Source organism: Sphaeramia orbicularis, chromosome 7, assembly GCF_902148855.1.
Source record: "Sphaeramia orbicularis chromosome 7, fSphaOr1.1, whole genome shotgun sequence".
Classification (NCBI taxonomy): Eukaryota; Metazoa; Chordata; class Actinopteri; order Kurtiformes; family Apogonidae; genus Sphaeramia; species Sphaeramia orbicularis.
This window is the reverse complement of record NC_043963.1, coordinates 53297857-53317345: the sequence shown is the minus strand read 5'-3', so window position 1 is coordinate 53317345 and position 19489 is coordinate 53297857. Positions and strand designations below refer to the sequence as shown.

At 39.4% G+C, this 19489-nt stretch overlaps 1 protein-coding gene and 1 long non-coding RNA gene across 2 annotated transcripts in view; both read left to right on the top strand.

Annotated features, from left to right (window-relative positions):
- Positions 1–19489, top strand: part of LOC115422492 (protein kinase C zeta type-like) — a 182454-nt gene that overhangs the window by 97489 nt on the left and 65476 nt on the right. The window contains exon 5 of the mRNA XM_030138838.1: positions 573–658. Within this exon, the coding sequence (XP_029994698.1) occupies positions 573–658 (86 nt within the window). The remainder of the gene's footprint in view (positions 1–572; positions 659–19489) is intronic.
- On the top strand, positions 4583–18323 carry LOC115423139 (uncharacterized). The gene is made up of 3 exons (XR_003935911.1): positions 4583–4594; positions 16758–16765; positions 18164–18323. It is a non-coding gene; the product is annotated as an uncharacterized LOC115423139 (long non-coding RNA).

The following is a 19489-nucleotide window of genomic DNA, read 5'->3' as shown; positions in this document are numbered from 1 at the left end:
CTACATGCAAAGTATTCACCACATAAGTCTGGCAGACATCGATGTAAAATGCTGCTCAGCTGGTTTGCAGATGCAAACAGTTGTAGGTGGTTATTCTATCTTTCAGTGTTTGATATGAAGACAGGGCCACCTATTTTCAACAGTGTGCAGCACCCATTTACAGTAAAGCTGGCAATTTTTAGACTTAGTCTAAATAGCCCCGTGTTCATGGTCTCATCTGAATAAAAGGCATTATGGAGCACTAATAAGTCCATTCATCAAAGGAGAAGGGAAAGGAGGGATGGAGGCTTAGGGAGAGAGAAAGCAGGGTAGATGGGAGTAGGGTGTTGGGAGGGAGAAGAGGGAAAGTAGAGTGGCGGAGGAGGGGGAGGAAGATGGAATCAGACTGTGTGCAGGGGTAGAGACTGTAGAGATTCCTGATGATTCTCCTCACGTGAACTCAGACTAGACAGCAAGGAGGAGCCACAGAGCCTCTGGACTCCCATCTCCGCTCTCACTCTTTTGTTTCTCCCCACACCTCCATCAGTTCCTCACCATGCAGCTGCTTTACAACTATTTCCTTTCTCTTCTAGAATCAATCTACCGCCGCGGGGCTAGAAGATGGAGGAAACTCTACCGAGTCAACGGGCACCTCTTCCAGGCCAAGCGCTTTAACAGGGTGAGTGTCCTCAGATCTCACTGACACACTCCCAATAGGGAGGTGTACCCAGGAGAAAATGGAATTAAAACGTATGTTATACTGCTGGAGGACATGGTTTATCTTCTTGTATTTTTATCTCGTATCTTGTGTAGATGTTATAATGTGTACTGGAGGTCAGTTTAACCACTTCCCAAATGAATCCAAGCCTGTGTATATCTTCAGTAGTGATTGACCTATACTTCTCTGCAATGGCATTTTCTTCCTTAACATACCATCTTAATTAAAGAATGCCACTAATTTAGGGGTTATTATTGTTTAAGGTGACTTTTTAATTCAGCAGGCAACAAATCGAAGCCAAGGTAGAAGCAGTCCTGTACTACAGACAGCCACTAGATGCCAACTCCCATAGACTTCCACTGAACTTCTATCTAGAAATACTAAGTCAATAAATGTTTTCCAGGAAAGTTCAGTTTGTCTTAATTTGGACATTTTGTTTTGCCTAACTATGGGAAGACCAAAGACTTTGTTTGAGTGTATTTTTACCCCACCCCCTGAAGCGGAGGCAAGGGGTATTGTTTTTGGTTCGGTTTGTTTGTTTGTTAACACTCTAGCAGCAAAACTATTGGTTGAATTCATACCAAATTTGGTTTATAGATTGCCAGTGGCCCAGAAAAGATGTGATTACATTTTGGGAAAAGTAGGTCAAAGTTAAATTTTTCTGAATTTTTAAAATGTTTTTTTCCCATTTACTTATAATAGGAGAAATTTCAAATGTCTGTAGCAGCAAAACTGTTGGTTGAATTCATACCAAATTTGGTTTATAGATTGATGGTGACCCAGAATAGATGTCATTCTTTTTTGGGAAAAGTAGGTCAAAGTTCAAATTTTTTAATGAATTTCTTTAAATCTTTTTTTTTTCTTCTCATTTACTTATAATGGCTAAAATTTGTCTATACTGTGTATGCTGACATCAGTGCACACATAGACACGATGACATCCACTGACTCACTGTCAAAATGAGCTACAATATGTGTGAGGGGGTGGGGTTTGTTTTGCCTGCCCCACTTGTTATAGTTTACAGTGATATGATGATTTTGACTTTTTGGTCATAACTGCCAGTAACTGAAAAGTGCATGGCCAAATAATGTTGTAAAGACAGTGGATACCTCTCACTGAAACTACAATTGTTGTTTATGTACAATTTATGTGAAATTATTTTTGGCAGACAGTTCAGTTTTCTGCAGGATAGCATAACCTCGACATGACACACTGTCAACATATTATTAGCAAGATGACCTGACTAGTAATGTTACCACTGATTGATGAAGAAACTTTAAAAACAACAAAAATAGCCTGTTTTATTAATTTATTTACTCACATTTTGTTGTTCAGGGTTCCTGCGGAGCCTAAAAAGTCTTGAATTTATAAATCTGCATTTAATACCTTAAAGTCTTTAAAGGGTAGTAAGTTTGATATGGTAGGTCTTAAATTATGTAACTATAAACCTGTTCACTGTGTTGTGTTTAAATGTGTCTGGGAAATGTCGAAGCTGCAAAGAAAGTAACGTTAGTCTACTCAGTACTACCCTTTCCATCTTGACAATTTATACTCAAACTAGGAACCATGGTTCTAAATAGTCTTAAAAAGGTCTTAAAAAGTCTTAAATTTAACTTGTAGAAACCTGTAGGAACCCTGGTTGTTCATTGTGGAAGCCTATGTGTGTTATGCTTTGGTATTTGTTTTTTATTTGACAGAAATAAACAGTCTATAAACTAACTCACCTTAACATCATGTAACTCTATATCATGATACATATTGTTTTTACAAATACAGCTGCTGGAGGATTTTTACAGTGTCAGTGTGATATAATGCACAAAGGCCACTGTGGAGGGCTTCAGCCTTCAGTCTAAATGCTCACCGTTGACTCTTAGCAGGAAGAGAGCAGTCAGGCTCTGCTGCTGCGTAAAGAACAAGTTAATTTTTGTTGTTGGCTGTCCTTTCATTAGTCATATTCATCTCTGCCAGATCACATCGTATGTTTTTGTCTCTTGTGTAAATCTTTTCCAACTAAATCATTCCTGTTATAATGCAGTAAAGGTGTAAAAACAGAATACAGTAGAACCTTGCAGTATGAGTTTAATTTAGTTTCATGATTGAGCTCATTTTTTAGTTACTGGTTTTACAAATCAGTTTTCCCCACTGAAATTATTTTAAATATAAATAATCCGTTCCAGCCCCCAAAAAATGATTTTTAAAGGTTTTTAAAATAGAAAAAGTGCAGTTAGAAAGAAAATAACAATTATAAAAACACAACAAAAGAGAATGCAAAAAAATGAACTGGTTTTTATTAACTTATTTACCTTAGATGAGACGATCTGCGCCTGAGGAAGATGGTGGAGGAGGAGGAGGGGGATTATTGTTTGGAAGGAGAATCTCCTTCCATTAAAACATCAGGTAGAACAAATTTGGCCATTTTCTCTCTCACTTTACTTGATGTGGGCTTTTTGAGTGAAGCAAAGGCTTCTCCTGTTGGGGGGAGCAAGTGCAGTGTTGACTAGCGGTGGGTAGTATGAAGCTTGCTCATACTGCGGATTTTCACCCATGTTTCAAGGTAAAAATACTCAGGAACTGTGGCTCGTAAAGCAAATGACTGGTAAAATGGGGCACTCATACTGCGAGGTTCTACTGTGTCATAAAAAACAGAGGAGCTACAGACATTGAGTTACAAAGATAAATATCTGTTTCATCTTCACTGTCCTTGTTTTTCTGGTCAGTAATACACTGATAAAATGTTTCCCCTGAGTGCCATGTTATCAGTGTCTAAGTCCATAAAGTGCATGAGCTGAGTGCACTGACAGTATGCTGACTCAGCCCTTTGATCCAACATGTACTGTACTTCTTGATGTGCTCATTACTACTGATGGAGCCAACCTTATTCAATAAAAGACATATAGATATATGTAGTGAAGTCCTTCCATCTAAACAAGTGGTTATTATGGCTGTTGACACACACTGGAGTGGACTGCAACTACTGTCATTCCAACCCTATGTCCTACAGTAGTTGCATTTGATACTACGTAGTATTTGGTTTCCATCTACCAGAGTATATTTTGGAGAAGATTGTTGGTTAGCTTGTATTCACTAGCACAGTGATTAAAAAAAAAAACAACAAAAAAACATGTGTGTCAGTACACAGAATAATAAATGACACACTTGAATGTAAATCAACTTGATAAAATCTACTTACAAAGACAGAAATAACTGTTCAGAAACATATCATGTCAAGGAAGCTGGCGTATCCTTATTCTGTTAAGTTTTTATTTATTTATTTATTTATTTATTTTTATCTTGTCTCTAAAATGTACCTTGGCTCTGTTCTTTTCTCCAAATCTAACAATTTGAAATGCTCAAAACAGAGCTGTGGGCAACAATCTGACATCCCTACTGAGGCAATGAAAATAAAAAACGTGATTTGAGCAAGTAACTGAATTTGTTGTAAATATTGTATAGCCTGTTTTAACTTTACAGCAACTTGCTTCTTCTCCTTATGAGAGAGTCCCATTTGCTTTTAGGACAGTAAATAGATATCCCTTGGGTGAGTCCTGGGTCGGCTGTCTCCAAAGGGTGTCTTTATCAGGGATCTGAACTTCTCCACATGATGAAGGAGCAGGTCCTCTGTGAGCCTGTCCCACATTTCTGACTGCTGATCTTGGGTACTTACCTTGACCATCGTGCAACGAAAACTCATTTTGGCTACTTGTAATTGCAGTCGCAAGTTTTTTCTCAGAGTTCATGAGGGTAGGGGCTTTGACCAACTGTAAATCAAGAGTTTTACCACATGGTTCAGCTCTCTTTGCAGAAGCTGGACCCAACCCAGGGTCAGTCTAAAGCTACATTCAGACAGCAGGTTTTCATGCAGAATTCAGATTTTTTGGTGAAATCAGATTTTTTTGTGTGCTCTTTCATATTCCACATTAAATGCAACTTCTGTCAGTTTTGTGTATGAACTGAATAGGACCCTGAAGTAACCCGCATCTGCAAACGAGGTCCTGATGTAATATGTGACCATACAGGCACGGACTGTGTTTATGGAAGTAAGGTACTTCAGCCTGGTATAGGTTCATCCATACACACATCTGAAAAGAGTATGGTGTTCTTTTCTGGAAGCAAAGTATAGTCACAGTTTAGATGGTGTTAATCTGCACATTTAACTACACCTCACTGTTCCAGTGGAATACTGTGGCCGTCCTCTAATCATGTCACAACTACATCACCCGTGATAAATTTCAATAAATAAAATATGCTGTTACTGAGCACTTTCAGGTGCTTTAAGTATAAATATTTTTCTCTGCATTAATAACTAATGTAGTTCTTCTTGCGTCTTGTTAAACATATTTGATCATGCAAATTCACCATGTAAGAACAAATAATATATTTTAGGAGACAGTGTTGTTCTGTTGTATTTGATGTGGATTTAAGACAAAAATCACTTCTTAGCTGTTGCTCTTTGTATTGTAACTCAGTGTTTTCAGACTGGGGTTTGTCTGACTGCTGTTGCTATGCCAGTTTCCAGGCTTCTGGTTGGCTTACTATGTTGTCCTCAGCATATAAATAAGCCAAGGAGAAGTAGGTCAGGTTTCTCTTCCCTTCTTTCACTCCATCCCTCTGCTTTCCTCTCAGCGTCTGCATGTTTTCCTCCATCTCCCTCCTCCTCCTCCTGACTTTGCAGTAGAGAAAGCTACTTTGTGCATCCCTCCCATTAGACATAATGGGGTCTCTTTAACTCTTGTTGTCCACGTGATGAAGCAGAATTCAGCCTTTCCTTCTGGCTGTTGCCTCCACATGCACTGCATTTGGGGGATGACTGACACCAGCCTCTCTGGTTCAATGTGATTCTGAGAAATGGGGGGTGGGTGCACATTTCCTTGACTATTGATGTTTTATCAGAATGCCAACCAGCAGTCATTTGTTTATGTAAGTTAGAGTTTTTCATCTGGTTAATTTAAAGTGAAGTACATCTACATAATGGAGGTGAGAGCTGTTCCGATCAGTACCCTTCCATTCCCCACCAGGGATCTCAGCAGGAGCTTGAACCACCAAGCTTTTTACCCACATAATGGTCAGCCATTAGGTTTGGCTGTAGGCATTTTATAGCTCCATGATGGAAAAAGTTGTGTTTTCAGGTAGTCAGTCTGACTGTCAATCTCATTCTCGTGAATGCAATATCTCAGGTACATCCTGAGGGAATTTCCTCACATGTGAAACAGTCTTGGTTCTACTGATCAACTCAAGTAATGTTGTGGTGGTCAAAGGTCAAGGTCACTATGACCAAAATAATGTTTTTTCCAAAACCTCGGTGCAACAAGTTGGGCTTGAAAATGAAAAAATAAATGTAATTTTTTAAGTGTATTCTGACAAACATGCACAAGATGTTGGCATCAAAAGATCATTGCTGGGAATACTACAGGGTGGGGAAGCAAAATTTACAATGAACATTTAGTTGTTTTTTCTCAGCAGGCACTACGTCAATTGTTTTGAAACCAAACATATATTGATGTCATAATCATACCTAACACTATTATCCATACCTTTTCAGAAACTTTTGCCCATATGAGTAATCAGGAAAGCAAACGTCAAAGAGTGTGTGATTTGCTGAATGCACTCGTCACACCAAAGGAGATTTCAAAAATAGTTGGAGTGTCCATAAAGACTGTTTATAATGGAAAGAAGAGAATGACTATGAGCAAAACTATTACGAGAAAGTCTGGAAGATACTATTAAAGAAGAATGGGAGAAGTTGTCACCCCAATATTTGAGGAACACTTGCGCAAGTTTCAGGAAACATGTGAAGGCAGTTATTGAGAAAGAAGGAGGACACATAGAAGAAAAACATTTTCTATTATATAAATTTTCTTGTGGCAAATAAATTCTCATGACTTTCAATAAACTAACTGGTCATACACTGTCTTTCAATCCCTGCTTCAAAATATTTTAAATTTTGCTTCCCCACCCTGTATGTTTCTAGAAATGCATGTAATACTAAGTCATTACAGTCTTTCTTGATCTTTGGATCATCCACTAAGTGTACCTGTAACGTACACTAAGTGTTCATTCATATGAGTGTCCAAGTGACCCTTGTGAACACAAAAAATGGTAAATAGGAGTGGATGCTCATAAAAATTCATTCATTCATCTTCTGAACCCGCTTTATTCTCACTAGGGTCGGGGGGGTTGCTGAAGCTATGGGCCACTCTGAATGAGTCGCCAGTTCATCTCAGGGCCAACATATAGAGATGAAAACCAATCACTCATATTCACATGTATGGGCAATTTTAGGTTGATCAGTTAACCTATCAGTGCATGTCTTTGGATGGTGGGAGGAAGCCGGAATACCTGGAGAAAATGCATGCAATCACATAAAAATTGTTATTTGTTTTATTATTATGTGGCTGTATGTCCCACCCTATGTGTCAGGAAGTCTTCCATCACAAACATTTTGAGAGTAAAAGGACAAATTTCTTAAATTCTTAAGTTTTGAGGTTTGAAATCAACAGTTGACAAAGTTACAAATGAATCAGTGCCTGTTGGTTTTATCTAGCCTGAAACTATGAGAAAATATGACTACAAGGTTCCAGCCTCTGTGACATGTTATCAGACCATCGCTGTGATGTGACAGAAATAGACAAATTCCCCTCGGTCACTGCACAGATTCCTGCAAATTGTCATTGGTCAGTATGTAAGGAGGATGAGTTTTGTTTTTGTCAGAGGTGAATCAGACAGCACATCATTTCTCAGCACATTAGCCTGGTGAGTTTCCTGGCACTCATATGATTTGTAATGTAGTCTGAATGAAAGCAGGACTATCAATTGATAAAAGTATCATCCTTTAACTCCCCCAGCTGCAGTAAGCTGTTGGGACTCCAGACCACTACTGCTGATGTGTTGCAACCCTCATCTGTGCCTTTTTATAGAATAGAATAGAATAGAATAGAATAGAATAGAATAGAATAGAATAGAATGGAATAGAATAGAGTGTTTATTTTGTCAGTAGTAGTTTGTCACACACGTAAACATGCACTGCACACTGAAATTTGTCCTCTGCCTTTAACCCATCACTAGATCCTGCATCATGCACACTGCGTGCTAGGAGCAGTGGGCTTGCCATGTCAGGCGCCCAGGTAGCAAAAGGCGGGGGGGGGGGGGGGGGGGGGGGGGGGGGGGTGTTGAATGTCTTGCTCAAGGGCACATCGGCCAACAACTGTCCAGGGAATCGAACCGGCAACCCTTCAGTCACAAGCCGACTCTCCAGCTCACTCTCCAGCCATCTAGGCCACAGCTGCTTTTAGGAGGGATAAAAACCAGCTAATCGTCATGTTCTTAAGTCTTCAACATCACTGCATTACATGTCACGTCATATTGAATCTATAAACATGTGGGGAAATTTTGATCTTGCAAAATTTCAAAGTTAAGCAGACTCTGGCAATCTGGGATTACAGTAAAACTTCTCATGAAACTGAGCAGTGGGGAGTAGTCCAGCGAGGTCAACTGGATCACTTGGCCTAAGCTGAGACTGGAAGCCAGCCAAAATCCATCTGAAACTTCAGCATGCTGTGGTTCCTCAAGTGTTGAATATTTTTGTGAGGCCTTAAATTTTTCTTTATGGAAAATTCATCATATACATTATACTCTATATCTCTGAAGTGAGTCTGAAAGCCTCTGGAGACCTAAATACATCTTACACCATACACATCTTTGTATCTATGTCAGTGGTTCTACAGACGCCCCCCATTTCAGTCCCCTTTCCCCCCTCTCAGCTTTCTCATTCCAAACGCCCCCCTGATGGTGTCCCAACACTCCCTGGATTTAGGTTTTTGTACGTTTTCTGATGTCATGGTTGAGTATGGTTATTTCATAGCTTTATTCTTGCTAATGTACGATTTTATTAGTGGCAGTGCATTACATTATGCCCACTGTTAATATTGCTGTGGCAAGGTTAGTGAGTTTACTAACCCTCAAACAGTCACTGGCAGCCAAAATCATCTACTGATCATCTACTCTTTAATTGCTTCTGACACACTAAACCTATCTACCTATTGAATATAATATACCTTTTAAAATAATTCAGTTAAAATACAGTTTGTCATCTTTTCATGGTCATCAGATATGACCCATTTGGATGTTCAGAGGTTTCGTAGTGAATGTGGAAACACCGTCATCTTCTACAACATTGATTCCATAAAATTTGATAGATGACAGTCGATGGAGACACTTGTTTTTACATTCAGTCATTGATATCTTTGCTGAAATAGTAACTATTTCTTTGGTTTTCTCTGTTTCTAATATAATAATCCTCAACTTTAATCTGAGCTGTTATGAACATCTCAGTAATTTAAATATGGGGAAAAATACCTGATTTTCACTGAAATGCAAAATACAGAGGTTAATATTACAATAAAAGGTGATAAACCACTTAATAAAGGTTAAATACAGAGAAACATTCATTTGGGAACAGCCACAAAAGCAGCACTGGGTCTTTATGGGTTAATGTCCATTCATTGAGATTCTTTATAATCTGTCGTCATTAAAAGTGTTCAGTCAGTCCACTTTAACCTCCATGTGTAACTTGTTTTGGTTTTAGCTTGACATGATTCTGTTGGAAGTTCAGATCACCGTGTGGCTGTCCCCATGTCCTGAGTGGCCATGGAGAAGTGTAGAAGCTCTGTGGAAGGAGATGCAAGTTTTTCCATTATTTCTGTTTACCTCACATCACAAAATTAGTAATTCATTTTTCCATAGAACGTCAAATTAAACTATGGCATTGTGCTGCTTGGTAGAGTTTAGATGACTTGTATTGATGTCCTCAGGAAAATTCTGGAGGTCATCACATTAAGGGTGCCTTCACACCAGCCCTGTTTAGTCAAACTCTAGTTCGTTCGCTCAGAAAGTCTGGTTCATTTAAGGAGGTGTGATTGTGCAATTGAACACTTTTGTCAATCAAAGAAGCAATCTCTGGTCTGCCTAAAAGCGTAGATCTTGGTCTGCTTCAAGTGAACTAAATGCAGGAAGCAGAGTAAACACAACTTCCATGCCTTGTTTTCATTTGGCGGGAAGTAAAGTTGCCCTGCCTTGAACAATAGTATATGTTAATAAAAAATCTATCTAATAATGTAAAATCTTAAAAGACGAGATAAAAACATATATTACAACGTGATGATATTTACCACAGCCATAAATTATGCCTGCTTAGGGTTCCATGAAAACAGTGGATGTTAAAAAAGCTCTTCACTGACAAACATTAGACTGGACTGATCTACAAGCAAGCCATGTTTTATGTGATGTAGTTTAGGTTGTGTTTTACCCACACACTAAACACAAAAACTAATACTTATTATGTACATATGTTGCCCTTACCTTGAAGTTTGGATTAGAGGTCCATTGTTTTGCTTTGTATTCAGAGCAGTGGTTCTTAACCTTGTTGGCGGTACTGAACCCCACCAGTTTCATATGCGCATTCACCGAACCCTTCTTTATTGAAAAATACAATATGATTTTTTTCAAATTCAAGACACAGGTATATGTTTTACTGGTACACAAAATGAACCGTGCATTAACATCACTGTGCTCAAAGAACAAAACCAATACAGTGCATGAACTTACAACAAATTCCATACCTTTTCACAAAGACTCGACCTTTTTTAATCCAACCACACTGAAATGGTTTTAATTTTTAACCTTATGTATTCCAATAATGAACTTATTGTATTTATGCTATTTATCATTTTTAACATTTTAACACACACCCATCACCTAATTTCCATCAGGCTACAATAATAATGAATATTTACTGCAAATCAGTGACTTCTGCTGTTGTGTATATGTATGTGTAGGCCGTCAGGTCAACCCGGTTTTCGTTTCATCTCGCTCCGAACTTTCCGAACCACGCAATTTTGACATAAAAAAAAAGTTCTCGTTATACTCCTTCAGTATTTTTGTGATCGTTGTTTTATTACGGCACTAGCTCAGCTTTAGCATAATACGATTTCTCCGTCCGCGACGGTGCGTCGGTCGTCACATGATTGTAACTGACCAGTGCGGTGACCGAAAAATGGAAACAAACGCTACACATGGCTGCCTCCGTGGTTAACAGGAAGTAGCAAAAGTCATAACAACGATGTGGAAAATACTCAAATAATTCATCGTCAGACGAGTGGAAGAGATTATAAACACTTCCGGATGTGTTGTAGTGCTATAAGCAACAACAATACACCGTGTATATTGGATGTCAATCAGAGAAAGAGTCTCCGAAGCCGTTTGTTTACATACATGGACCTAGCCCGACACACACACCCGACTAATGAGTCGAGTGTGTGTCTTGACCTCCGCCGAACCCCTGAGACTGACTCACTGAACCCCTAGGGTTCGATCGAACCCAGGTTAAGAACCACTGATTTAGAGGAATGAAGGAGTCTGACAATCTAATGAAGCTTTTGACATTTTATCTATAACTTCACACATACAGGCTGAATACACTGGAATGAATAATCTATCCCATTATCCCTCAGTCCGTATCATATGAGCTTAACAACCAATAGAAACGTTCTTAGAGCCACACTATAACATTCAAGGACATGTTGAACCGTAGTAAATATTATGTACCCTTTCTTGTAAAGAAAAATTTGTGCTGTAACTCTGAAATGAAAGCAGTTAGCCACGACATCAAACAATCAACCATGTATCAGCAAATACATCTACAATTATATTCAACTCAAAATATCATAAAACTCATCAATGCAACTCAGTACATTCAGAGTATGAAATGCATATTATTCCACCCTTGGTGACTTATTGTGACGTTACAAGTCCATAACAATTCTTGGCTTAACTTCTCACCCATAGCGTATTATGTATGTATTAGTGTGTGGCTCCTGTTGTTTGTCTGGAGATGTGTCTGCTGTTTCTTTGGTTTCCAGCAGTTTCCTGTTTCTGCAGCATTCTCCTCTTTCAGCAGTACACATGGTAGGATCTTTCTGTATCAGCAGGTTTAAAGACAACTGCAAGTTTCCAAAGGCCATGCTCTTGGATTCTCACATTATGTCCTTTATGTAGTGGTATGAGCAGTTTGGCTGATTCGTCATAAATCTTTTCTGCCCCTGCTGCTGAATAATTCTCTTTTTTATGGACCATGTTGTGATCAGTAACTTTGGGCTAAAGTTGTTGGGTGTTTGGGAGAATAGACTTTAGTCTGCAACTCATCAGAAGTTGTACTGGTGATCTGAAATTGTCAGTGGGTGTATTTCTGTATTCCAGTAAACCTAGACAAAAATCCTTCTGATTTTCTGTGGTCTTTTGCAGGAGTGTTTTAGCAATGTGCACATTCTTTTCTGCAAGTCCATGGAGTGAAGCGAAACCGCAAGTTTGTGAAAATGTTGCAAACTAACCAAATGCATATTGATGACCGTTGTCAGATATGAGAGGTATGCCATGTCTAGCAGAGGATGCTTTTAGTTTCTGAATAATGGGATGTGATGTTGTGCTAGTGAGCTTGTCAACTTTGAAGTATTGACTGTAGTAGTCGACTGTTATCATGTAGTCTTCCTGGTTCCAGGTGAATAGATCTGATGCAATAGTCTGCCATGATCTGTGAGGGATCCTATGATTTATCAGCGGCTCTTTGGTGTTTGCAGAGCAATGCTCAAGGCATGTGGGGCCAAAACAGAATGTCACAAGTTCTTTGTTTGCATTTTTCCATGCCCATGTGTCCTGTGTGAATACATGAAAGCATTTCTGAGCATAGTGAAGCTGGAATGATCATTTTCTCCCCTTTAAACACAGTTCTGTTGATGCTACAGGTATCTCTCTGCCAGGCTTGTGAGTGATAGTGAAATAGTACCTCTGAAGTTGAAAGATCATGCTCTGAAGTCTAGGAGGCACTGCTGTGAGTGGTTTCTGGACGATGGATTCCAGTGGTTTGTGATCACTGTCTACAATGACATGCTGTCCATAAACACATTGGTGACAATGTCTAAAACCTAACAAGATGGCATGTAGCTCCTTTTCTATTTGTGTGTGATTTGCTTCACTTTCTGTGAGTGATTTTGAGGCATAGTTGACTGGGTTTCCATCCTGAAGTAAAACTTCACCTAAACCATACTTTGATGCATCAACCTGAAGCTTTAGCTGTTTAGTTGGATCAAAATAGGTCAGAACAGGGCCTGGGTCCTGTGTGATGAGTTCTTTCATCCTTTTGAATGCTTCATCATGCTGTGCATGCCATACAAATTCATTAGTCTCTTTCAGGAGCTGACACAGTGGTGCTCCCGAGTTAGTTTTATAGCCCCATAGCCAGATCTGGCATCCATTACAGAGAAGTATTGGACTCCAGCCAGCCTAGCGGTGATGTCATTGAGGGGTTGGTAAAGGGTAGTGTGGACACTTGCTTTGTTTAAGTCTCTGGAGTCTATGCACACTCTCAGCTTACCTGTACGGGGTTTTTCAGCTAACACCATGGAATTTACCCATTTTGTGTGTTCATTGACTTTCACAGCTATCTGTTGTTTCTCCATGTTGTGAAGTTCCTCTCTCAGCTGGTCACACAGCGCATGGGGTACTCGCCTTGGTGGATGTATGACAGGTGTTGCATCTGGGTCAAGGTTGATGGCACACTCACCAGGAAACAGTCCTATGCCTGTAAATACATCAGCAAACTCTTCCATAGTGTTAGTCTGCGGTGTGTTGTTTACAGACATGACAAGTTGAATGAGCCCAAATTTCAGACATGCTTTTAGACCTAACGCTGGAGGTGCTTGTGTGTCAACGATGTGCATTTTGAGGTTCATTGTTTTGTCCTTATATTTGCACCTCAGATGGCATTTGCCTCTTACAGTCAGGCGTTCCTCTCCATAGCCATAGAGTGGTTGTCTGACAGCTGTTAGTGGTTGCATTCTTCCTAATGCCTTGAATATTTGTATGGGAATAATAACATTTGCAGAAGAGCCAGTATCAAGTTTGAAACTATTGTAACTTCAGTTTTTGTAAAAGCTTGTTCATGTGTCATTACCCATGTGCTGTGTGCTGCCACAGACCTGTATGTAAACAAACTAATGTAGTACTGCGAGCTCGTCTACAGGACTTGGCGTACCATTTAAACTTCACACAGACTCATAGCAAATGAATTGCTACGTGCAAAGTCTGTGTAATGAAAATAAAGGATGCAGGATCAACGACCTTAAACTTTTAAGGCACCTTAAAAACGCACCGATAGGTCAGTCACTTATAGTTAGCAAACATGTTTAACGTTAACTCACTCACATCGTAGATAGTACCAGTCTGCTGTCTAACATTAATGCGTTGCTGGCTTTATAGCCATGGAGGGAGGGATACCCCCATTATTTTTGTGGTGTTTTGAAAACATGAGTGGTCATAATGCTGCTAATCATCCGTGTCTCACTGCCATCATCTACAGGCTAACGTCAAAGCCAGACAACCACGTTCATTATGAATGGTGGCTAACATTACAGGCAGGACGCAGGTTTTTGCAGACCACCTAATGTTAGGCTTATAGGTTAATGTTATACTGGGATTGAGAGGCTCTGATGTGATAGTTGGAGACACTAATAATATTGCTGTAATCTGTTATTGATGTTATTCACATGCTTTTAATAATATATTCTCGTTTCCCTCCATAAGGTTAGTCTGTATTAATTTTTACCTCCGCCAAGGAGGTTATGTTTTTGCCAGGGTTTGTTTGTCTGTCTGTTTGTTTGTCTGTCCGTTAGTGTGCAACATAACTCAAAAAGTTATGGACAGATTTTGATGAAATTTTCAGGGTTTGTTGGAAATGGGATAAGGAAGAAATGATTAACTTTTGGGGGTGATCCGGAAGAAATCCTGGATTCTGGATCACTTTGAAATTTTCGTTAACATTGAGGTAAATGGGGCCAAAATTTTCGTTTCCCAATATCTCGCTTAATTATTGACCAAAACTCATGAAATTTAACTCAGGAATTGACAATGGGGTCCTCTATCACATTTCAAAGGCTGATCTGGGTCTGATCCATAAGGCGGATTTTATCTCAATTTATATAAAAAATGGGGGTGCCCTTACTTTTTGGCCTACTGTGCCTTTAATATTAAAGGTAGAAATTTCTGACAAGCGCCATCGTGTAGCTCAGTCAGTTCCGCATCAGGAGTATGCCACCGAATTTCATGTAGCTTTAATACTTAAGGAGCTAGATCCAGAAGAAAACCGCCATTACGAGAAATGTGATTTTCGCGAATAACTACTGAACTAATAAGGATATAATTATGAATCCAGTTGCTAATGGTATGTTTTCATGGTCAAGGAATCTTAAAATATAGTTAAAATAAATATGGGACTAATATTTATGGTGGAAATCCCAATATGGGGGAATTGTGCAAATCTCATGCAATTTGACTCAGGGATTTACAATGGGGTGTTCTATCAAATGGCAAAGACTGATCCAGATCTTTCAAAAAGTTATGGACAGATTTGGATGAAAATTTCAGGAAATATTGATACTGGCACAAGGAACAAATGATGGGGGCACTGATCTGCCTTGGCGGAGGTCTGCGCTCTCAGAGTGCTTTTCTAGGTATGCCTGTAATATTATCTTAGAACCAGTTCTTCTCTCAGAACCCTGTGGTTCCAGATGCTGCACATGAATGAAAAGTTTTCTGTATCATCACAATCTTAGTTCAAGAATTAGTAACCAAACCTATTTCACATCTCGTTCATGTACAGGTTCACAGGTTGCAACAAAGCAAATAAAGGTGCCAGTGCAGAGGGACAGAGCAGGCAGAGAAGTTCAGGTCTACAGCCGACCCAGGAGTCTGGAGAACACTACTGTAGAAACCAGGGTTGGGCTCAGTTCAGTTTAGAATTTTTCATCAAAATTTAAACACTGAAAAATATTTAACAGAAAATGTGGTGCTATCCAGCCAATCAGTAACTGACAGAGTGCGAAATATTACAGTTAATGTTATTGCTAGGAAAAATACCAGTATTTTTTCTTTTTTGAAGAAAAGCTTTTATTGTGGTCTTTTTTCATATTGTGTCGATGTTACTATTGATGACAGAGAGGTGATGATACAGCACAGCTTTGTATTCCTGAGATATAGCTATGCTATATTCAAAGCAGAATGACTGGCATGCAGGATTCATTAGCCCTATTACAGACCTGAGACTTGACTTGGACTTGAGCTCAAAGACTTGAGACTTGACTTGGACTTGTGAGTATCTCTGCTACATGGACATTCTTGGGTAGTTTGAAGTGACACACTATTGCAAAGTGATTCCATTTACCACATATTTTGCATCGCTTCCCTTTTGCTGTGCATTGGTCTCTGTTGCTGTGTGCTTTATTTCCACACTGGTCACATCCTTTTGAGTGCTCAGTCACTCCTCTCCTTTCAGTAGTAGTATGTTTCCTCTTGAACTGACAGTCCTTACGAGTATGTGATGCTTGTTGGTCAATTGCATGTACTGCGTCCTCTTGATGACTGTTGGAACCACCTGATATTGTCTTCAGTTGAGCCTTTGCAATTTATGAGACCAGGCATTGTCTATATATTTGTCCAATGTTAGCTCATACCTGACATTAAGCAGTTTCTCTCTCACGGCAGGTGAGTGTATGCCGAACACAATCCAATCTTTGACCATTTCATCACCTCCTCTCACCCTAATGCACCCATCACTCTGGAACAGGGTCAGTCTGGACTCATCTGACAAAATGACTTTTTTCTATTGAAACTTAGTTCAATCCGCATGCTCTCAAACTGGTGATTGTTTCAGAAATGAGAAGCTACTCACTGCATCAGTTAGGGTGAAAACTTGTTGCAGCTCAAACATATGGATCACTGCTGGAATTATCCAATGGAAGGACCTGAAATATTTGTTTAGATAAATCCAGGTGGGGACTTTCTTTTGGCTAGGGAGTGTATGAGATAAAAGGAAATGTTTTAAAAAATGAATAAATAAATGTAGTTGACCTTTTTTCCATTCCATCACTGAAAATTGAGAGCAACAAGATGTTTCCTGAGGATGAAGATGAACTAATGATTCTCCCTGGGTGTGGGGACTTCAGACAAAACAGGAGAGAGAGATTTGTGATTAATTTAGAATAGAGTTTGATTAAAATGACTGATGGAAACCTTTGAAGTCGTGCTAGAGCATTTCCATGGTAACAGAGTACTGACTGGGACTTTTTGTTCTCACAGTGTTGGCAAACACATCCCTGTGAATGAATGTTATTGATACACTGAAGCACAGACATATTGTATCTTAAGTCTCCAATGAGACATTTTTGGTGACAGGCTGATTGATGTCAGGGACACCTAACAGCAAACCAAACATGCTTTGGTTCCAGAATAGAAAAGCTAAAAAATAACTACAAAGAAAGAACTAATGAAACAACCAACACTCTGGAGAGCCTGTTATGTAATGAGAACTGCATTTCAGTGTGAGGGACCCAGAGCTGAATGTCAGGCAGAAATGAGAAGGACAATGCATTAAACAATTTGCTGAATCATTAAGTTCAGAAAAGCTACATCATGACCCAGACTGGATTCATAAGTTACATTTCAAACAAAATTTAAGGTGTCATGTCATCATATTTGCTGATCTACGTCTGTTGGAATGACTTTAATAGACCTTTTTCACAACTTCTGTATTTTTGACTGGAAATAACGCAGTCGTCGCCTATCAGGGCAACTATGGCGCATAATTGTAGCATTCCAAGTCTTGTTCTGCCCAAAAGTAGCTGTATCTGTTTTTTCATTATTTTCCTGTGGACAGTGAGGTTTGGTGGAAATGGATTCAAGTGATCCAGCAGGATGAGGGACCAAAGTTTGTGATTAAAAAGGGTAGTATGTATGTATGTAGCAGGCATTTCATGTCTTAAGATTACATGTGGGGAATCACTGTTTGCCGCCTGAAACCTGGGTCTGTTTGTAGCCTTTTCTCATGTAACAGCTTCATTTCTGTTCAGAGCAGTACATAAACACAAACATTACCCGAAAAAAAGGTTAACTGATGTTAACATTCAGCTAACATTACTGTCACTACATAGAGGACATCCACTTGGACAAATGGTAAATGGACTGCACTTATATAGAGCATTTTCTACACCTCCATGGTGCCCAAAGCACTTTACAAAGCCTCACGTTCAGCCATTCATGCACACACTCATACACCAATACACCAGTGGGCAGCTGCTTGCCATACAAGGCTACTGGGAGCAATTTAGGGTTCGGTGTCTTGCCCGAGGACACTTTGATATGTGGACAGTTGGAGCCAGGATTCGAATTGCTGACCCTTCGGTCATTGGACACCCACCCTAAACAACCCTAAACAGAACAAATTAATGCCATAATGCTTCATTCAAAGCAGACTATGATACTTAGTAAGGTTGACTGTACACTATACATAAATTATGCCTAAGTAAACATGCTAATGTAGCCGTCAATGATTTTGTTCTTTTTGGTTATGGAATTTTCTTCAGTGAGCCTTGCAACATTGGCAAATGTAATATTTAGCAAATCGGTCAGGCAGGTTGTGTACACTCCTATCCATTTTGTCTCACTGTGTTGACGCTTGGCAGGAAGTCCTTTTCTGCGACGATTACGTATTTCCAGCAAGTGTGAAAAAGGTCAATAATTAGTCTCTAGTCCCAGAATCTGTTATAACTGCATGTTCCAAAAGTCAGGACAGAAATGGGAAAGAAGGCTTTTAAATGCTGTTGTTCCACTGCTTGGAACAACCTACACAAGGAGATAAAGCTGAAGGAACTGGTCTCTTAAGATACATTCAAAGTCGTTTTAAATGAATGAGAAAAGGATAAAAAGAGATGTTGATGTTTTTCGAATTGATTGAATCAGGTTCTGTTTTGAGATGCTTTTAAGGAAAATTGTTGATATCTTTGGTACCTTTTAAACTATTGATAGTGTTTTATATGTATGTTCTTAGTTTAGTGTTTTATGTATGATTTTAGTGTGGATGTATAGGCTTAGATTTCTATTTTCTGTGGCTTCTGCTGCTGCTGTCTTGGCCACGACACTCTTGCAAAAGAGATTTTAAATCTCAATGAGTCTTTTTTCTTGGTCAAATGAAGGTTCATAAGCCTCTTGAACCCATACCCTAAATCCAACAAGATGTCAGAGTACCAGACCTGGAGATGTCTACATAACACCTCTCTTTAAGCTTTAGTTATACAGGGTGACCCAAAAAACCGGGAATTTTTGAAGTGCGTATTGGCAGACATGAGCAAGTGGCAGCACTGCGAGACAGTGACCTTGAGCAAGTAAACACACCCCCATTTTAGTAACCATGGATTAGTGGAACAGGCAACAGCGTGCGTTAGCCATAAAAATGTTTTATAAAACGGTGATAGTTTGACAGCTGCGCAGAGGGAGTTCCGACGTTTTTACAACTTAGGACGCCATGGTGCTGTTCCATCAAAACACGCGATAAAATGTTGGATTAATAACTTTGAAGAGACTGGATCTGCCATAAAGAAGAAACCAACAGGACGACCAAGAAGTGCTCGTACTCCTGGCCCCCTAGATCGCCAGATTTGTCCATTTGTGATTTTTTTCTTGTGGGGCTATCTCAAGAGTAAAGTGTTCACGACTCGACCAAGAACTCTGGATGAGTTAAAACAGAGAATTCAGGATGAAATTCATAGTATCCCAGCTGAGATGTTGCAGCGGTCAATGAGGAATCTCAACAGCAGATTTCAAGAATGCATTCGTACAGGAGGACGCCATCTACAGGAAGTAATTTTTAAAAAAATGAAAATTCCATCATTGTTTCTTAAATGGCATGTTTTAAGG